Raw genomic sequence first — 5,687 nt, forward strand, 5'->3', positions numbered from 1 at the left:
GTGCTCCCAATCTACGTTGGAGATGACACAACTGATGAAGATGCATTTAAGGTAATACGTCTGTTGTTAAGCTTAAAATTCATTCATCAATTTACATTTTCGTTTTATAAACATTGTTTACTCATATTTCAGGTGTTGCAGTTGGGGAATCGTGGTTATGGAATTCTTGTATCAGCTGTCCCGAAAGAAACCAATGCTTTCTTCTCTCTGAGGGATCCTTCAGAGGTGAAAATTTGATCGCTATCATGTGCATTTTTACATTGTTTTAGTTTCAAATTTCTCGAGTTTTTCGACTCCCAACCCTCCTTAACCAATGCAAAATTATGTCAAGGTCAAGGAATTCCTGGAGTCTTTGGTGAGCATGAAGCAACAGCTGCAAGTTTGAAGATGATCTCAGAATGGCTGAGTGATGTGTTTATCGTACACCTATTTTATCTTGGACTAGATGTCACATGAATTAGCCTCTGAATCTTTTTTTAATTATTATTTGTTACTAAAGAATTTTCTTTTGCATTTTATGAAGCTTTGGTTCTGTTTTCTTGATGGAAGAAAGGTTCTAATAATGTTAAAGTTGTTTCTTTTAAATGTATTTAGGTGAACTCCAAACCCACCACGTTAGAATTACTCAATAAATATTATTGGTGGATTATCTCTATTGTACTAAGATCCTATTTGGTGTGACTTAAAAAGTTGATAAAAATTTAACACACATTTCAGTAACTTTTATTAAAATTTACTAAAAGTTTAATTTTTAACTACACCGATCATGGGCAATGAGTTTACTCACTAGAAGCATGTATTCGATACATTCAATAAGGATAGAATTTTTTTTGTCGATATTATAAATGTTAAAGATCTTGACGAGAAAAATTTAGGTGGGACGGTCCTATATGCACATGTTGTGGGATCGTTCCCTCACATTGATGTCACATAATCTTTTGTGTCATAATTAATATTTACTCTATTTTTCTCTATTACTTTTTTTTTTCGAACTATTCACTCTAATGTCGACATAAGTCTTGCTGAATTTAGATTTTACTATGTTTCCCTCTTAATTTTTATCGAATTTAGTTTTTAATTAACTTTAAATATTATTAAGAAAGTAAAAAAAATCTAAATTCGATAAATTATCATCAATGGTTAGAACAAAGATAAAAAAATAATAATAAACACAAACAGTGCTTTGCAATTCAGTAATAAAATATTTTCTTCGCATTTAAACAAGGACAATGCTATATGTTAGGGGTGGCAAATGGGTCGAGCGGCTCATCAGCTCGTCCGCTCGGCTCGCGAAAACGGAGCTCGTGGGCGGCTCGGGCTCGTAAAAACACGAGCTCGAGCTCGAGCCGAGCGGGCCAGTTCGGTGGGCGAGCTGAGCGCACAAAAAACGAGCCACGAGTCAAGCTCGTTTTTTAAAGTGACCGAAACGATCACTTTTTTAAAAAAGTGACCGTTTCAGTCCCTGAATTAAATTTATTTTATTTATTATTTATTTATTTATTTATTTTTACCGTTAACGGTCACTGAATTTTTTCAGTGACCATTTTGGTCTTTAAATTTTTTTTCTTCTTCTTTTATAAATAGTGGCATTTAACCACAAAATCTTTTACAATTCACTTTCAACTCTCAATTATCTTTCTCTCAACTCTCTTGTATTGTGTTGATAGTTGTACAATTTTTATATACAATTTATACAATATTCAATTCTCATTTCTCAGTTCTCACTATATTTATTAAAATTTCATCCAATTTTCTTTTCTCACTATGTTTATACAATTATTCTTCTACTAGTTATTACTTATTACAATTAAACAAATGGATCCACGTGCATTTGTCGAAAACTTATTTGGTGTGGGAGGAAACGAATCGTCTATGACACCGCAAAGTCAATTTCGGAATCAATTTGAAGGTCTAAATGACGTATCCCTACCTGAAGATATTCCAGATTTGAATCTTCATCATCATGTAAGTGGCAATCCAAATTATCCAATTATTTTGGATGATGTTGACGTTCCTGAAGCGGAACATGATCAGGAAGAAGAGGCTAAATTAAACATTCCTGATGCGAGAGGAAAGCGAAAAGGGAAAAAACAAGCAAAATGTTAGAATTACTTTAAGTTGATTTCAACGGGAAAAATCGTCAATGTAGTCCAAGAATCCAAAACAGTATGTAAATACTGTCAACAAAGATTAGCATGGCAAAGAGGAATTGGTACCACACATCTCAACTGTTATTACAAAGTATGTACAGCCTAACACGGACTTATTCCAGGCTGTCAAACACAATTGCAATTTGGCAGTCCAGATGACGGTGGTTCTGCTACACCCCTATCCACATGGGTGTATTCGGAGGAGAAAGCTCGAACCGGAATGGTGAAGCTTGTTGCTGGTGCTGAGTTACCTTTGACATTAATTGACAACCAACACTACATCTCATATGTGAAAGAATATCTGCAGCCAAGGTAGGTTGGGGTAAGTCGAAACACTCTTCGTTTCGATATAATACAATATTTTACTTCAACAAAATAACAATTAATTATGAATTTGCAAAAATATGGGGGTGTCATATCTTTAACTTCGAATATATGGGAAGGGATTAATAAAAGAACATATATAACTGCAACTGTACATTATATAGACTCACTTCGGTGCATGCATAAAAAAATTATTGCTTTTAGAATTATTGAATTTCCTCACAATGCTAATAATATATTTAATACTATTATTAGTATTGTTAGAGAATATCATTGCGAAGGTAAAATTTGTTCATTTACTTTCGATAATGCTAGTGTTAATAAAGTAGTTGCTGAAAAATTGCATAGGGTATTACAACCTGATTTTGATGGATTTTTGTTTCATATTCGTTGTGTATGTCATATTTTGAATTTAATTGTTCAAGATTGTTTAAAATATATAAAGGATGAATTTCAAAATATTAAGAACGCACTAATATATATCACAATCTCTCCAAGTAGAAAACAAGCATTTGAGGATTATTGTACCGAAATAGGAGTGCAAAATGCTAAAACATTTGTTAGCGGCGTAGGTCATAGGTGGAACTCTACTTACTTGCTATTAAAATCATGTGAATGTTTTGAACATTTAATAACTGACTTTTATAACAATAGACATGTTAGAAGTGATGATGATGGCATATTGACTGAACGTGATTGACATTTAGCTTTGAAAGTTAAATTTTTTTTACATCTTTTTATGAAACCACTAAGATTTTATCGGGCGTTTACTATCCCACTAGTTGTATGGTGCTTGAACGTCTTTATATAATTGTAAGAACATTTCATAAATACAGAAATGACCCTGATTTTAGTGAAATCATAATTACTATGGAATTAACATTTAGAAAATATTGGAAAGATTTGCCTATGTTATTTTCTTTAGCATGCGTGATGGACCCCCGATATAATTTATCGAAAACTAAATATATAATTGATCAACTTTCAAATGCCTTAACATTTGATACACCTATCACATATAGAAATTTAGATCAAACATTATGTAAAATGTATGAATTATATGCGAACCGAATGAATACCAATATTAGTCGGGTGCCATCTGCACCTACTCCTTCCACTGAAATTGAAGAAGAAGATGCGAAAATATTTAATTTATTTCAAAGCATTAATTTGTATAGATTTGATTCATCTGCAATGTGTTCATCTACTACCACTGTCACTGTCATGTCGTCACCATCTGTATCTCATTCTCATCAAACATCTACGGGCTTAAACCATAATGCATTGCCTGGTGAATTAATTGATTATTTCAACCAAAATATATCAATAGATAAAACAATTAAAAAAAGTTCAGACGAAGTAATTGAATTCTGGCGAAAGTATGAACGACGTTGGTCAGTTATATCTGCGATTGCAAAAGATCTGCTGACACCTCCGGTTGGCACTGTTGTTTCGGAGTCTACTTTTAGTGCAAGTAAAAGAGTTTTGAGCGAGGTCAGGAGCTGAATTAAAGAATATATTTTAGAAGCGTTAATGTGCGTTAAGGATTAGCAGGACGCTCATTTTTTACTACAAGATAAATATGCCGAAATTGCATGTCGACAAGTAAGTGATGTTTGATTTAATTATATTGATGAAACTTTTCTTTTCTTATCATTACTTTTAATTTTCTTTAAAAAACTTCGAAGATTATATATAATTTTCGAAGTGAAAAACTTCTATATAATTTTCGAAGTGAAGACTTCTGACAATTGAAAGGGTATTCGATTACCCTTTCAATTTTTAGAAGGGATTTTCTTCGAAAATTATATACAAGGGGACGTGCAGCGTTGCTTGAAAAAATAATTTTTAATAATATTTTAAATTTTATTTAAAAAATTGTACACGAACAAACAAACAAACAACACAATTTTTAACTCAGCCTACTCTAAATTTAAGTAGCCGATCCCAAGCCCGGATAAAGGAGGAGGGTTTAAATTTTTTACCTAATTTTTTTATATATAATTCACGATTTAAAAATTAAAATTACTTTTTTATTTTTCAATTTACTTATTTGTTTAAAAAAATAAAAAAGAAAAACGACGTCTGCTCGCGAGCAGGGCTCGGCTCGGCCCACGAGCTCGTGCTTTCATGGGCCGAGTCGGCTCAGCTCGGCTCATTGACAACCCTATATATGTACATAATTTTTTTACGTAATCCTTTACCTATTATTCACAATAGGTGATGGAAACTACATTTGAGAATTTTTATATTCACGCGGGACCTGCATACGTTGTGAGAGAGAGGGACAACTTTTAGTACCCCAAATTTAGTACAAATAGAGTTATTCTTAAAATAATCTCTAAGGACGGTCTTACAGTAGACACGTAAACAAGAATAACATTTTTAGAAATATGCAAAAAAAATTATCTTCATTCCACCCTACTTTTAACTATTAGTGGACTTTCGATCTCAATATTTACATGTCTAGTTTTTTAATTAAAAAAAATGTGTTTGTCATTAAAAGCAATGCTGGTACAGTGAGCAATATTAGCTAAGCCACAAGTATTCAAGCCATTTTTTGCCTACAGTAAGTCAAAATTTTAATTTTTCATCTACATTTTCAAGAGAAAAATGTAAGTTAAAAGTTATTTGAAACAGTAGATATAAATATAATTATTAAATAATGTAACTTCAATTAAAATTGTAACTAATGAATTAATCTTGATAAGGAATAAATAAGGTAGTGATTGCTTTGCATTTTCATTTTTCATTTTCATTTTCGAAACGATTTTTAGCTTTCCCCGAAAACGACCCGTTTTCCGCGTTTTGAGCGTTTTCGATATTTATAACTGAAAACGCTGAAAACGATAAAAAATCGTTTTGCGTTTTCAATTATAAATTTTAACTCGTTTTCGAAAACGACGGACCAAATGCGTTTTCCGCGTTTTCGAAAACGAAAAACGAAAAATGAGCCGAAAACGATAAACCAACCGCAGCCTAAGCTTCCTAGTTCCTAATAGTAAAGAAATTGTGACTAAAGACGATAAATAAATAAGTCATGGTAGAAGACTTACAAAACTGAAAAAATAAGGGGCTGTTCTCTTTGTTGTTTTCAACCCATTTTCTGTTTTCGATTTTTTAAAACGGTGAAAACGAGTTCTCTTTACTATTTTCGAAAATGACTTTTCAAAAAAAAAAAAAAAATGTACAAAACACAGGGAAATTGAAAAC

The 5,687-nt window shown here is 32.1% G+C and overlaps 1 protein-coding gene across 1 annotated transcript in view; it reads left to right on the top strand.

The window, feature by feature from the left end:
- LOC111394027 (probable trehalose-phosphate phosphatase F) overlaps positions 1 to 563 on the top strand; it is a 4,243-nt gene extending 3,680 nt beyond the window's left edge. The window contains exons 6-8 of the mRNA XM_023019817.1: positions 1 to 51; positions 133 to 225; positions 332 to 563. Coding sequence (XP_022875585.1) covers positions 1 to 51; positions 133 to 225; positions 332 to 385 — 198 coding nt within the window. The 3' untranslated portion in view covers positions 386 to 563. The remainder of the gene's footprint in view (positions 52 to 132; positions 226 to 331) is intronic.
- Positions 564 to 5,687: the final 5,124 nt, after the last annotated feature.

The sequence above is a fragment of the Olea europaea genome, chromosome 4, assembly GCF_002742605.1.
Source record: "Olea europaea var. sylvestris chromosome 4, O_europaea_v1, whole genome shotgun sequence".
NCBI lineage: Eukaryota > Viridiplantae > Streptophyta > Magnoliopsida > Lamiales > Oleaceae > Olea > Olea europaea.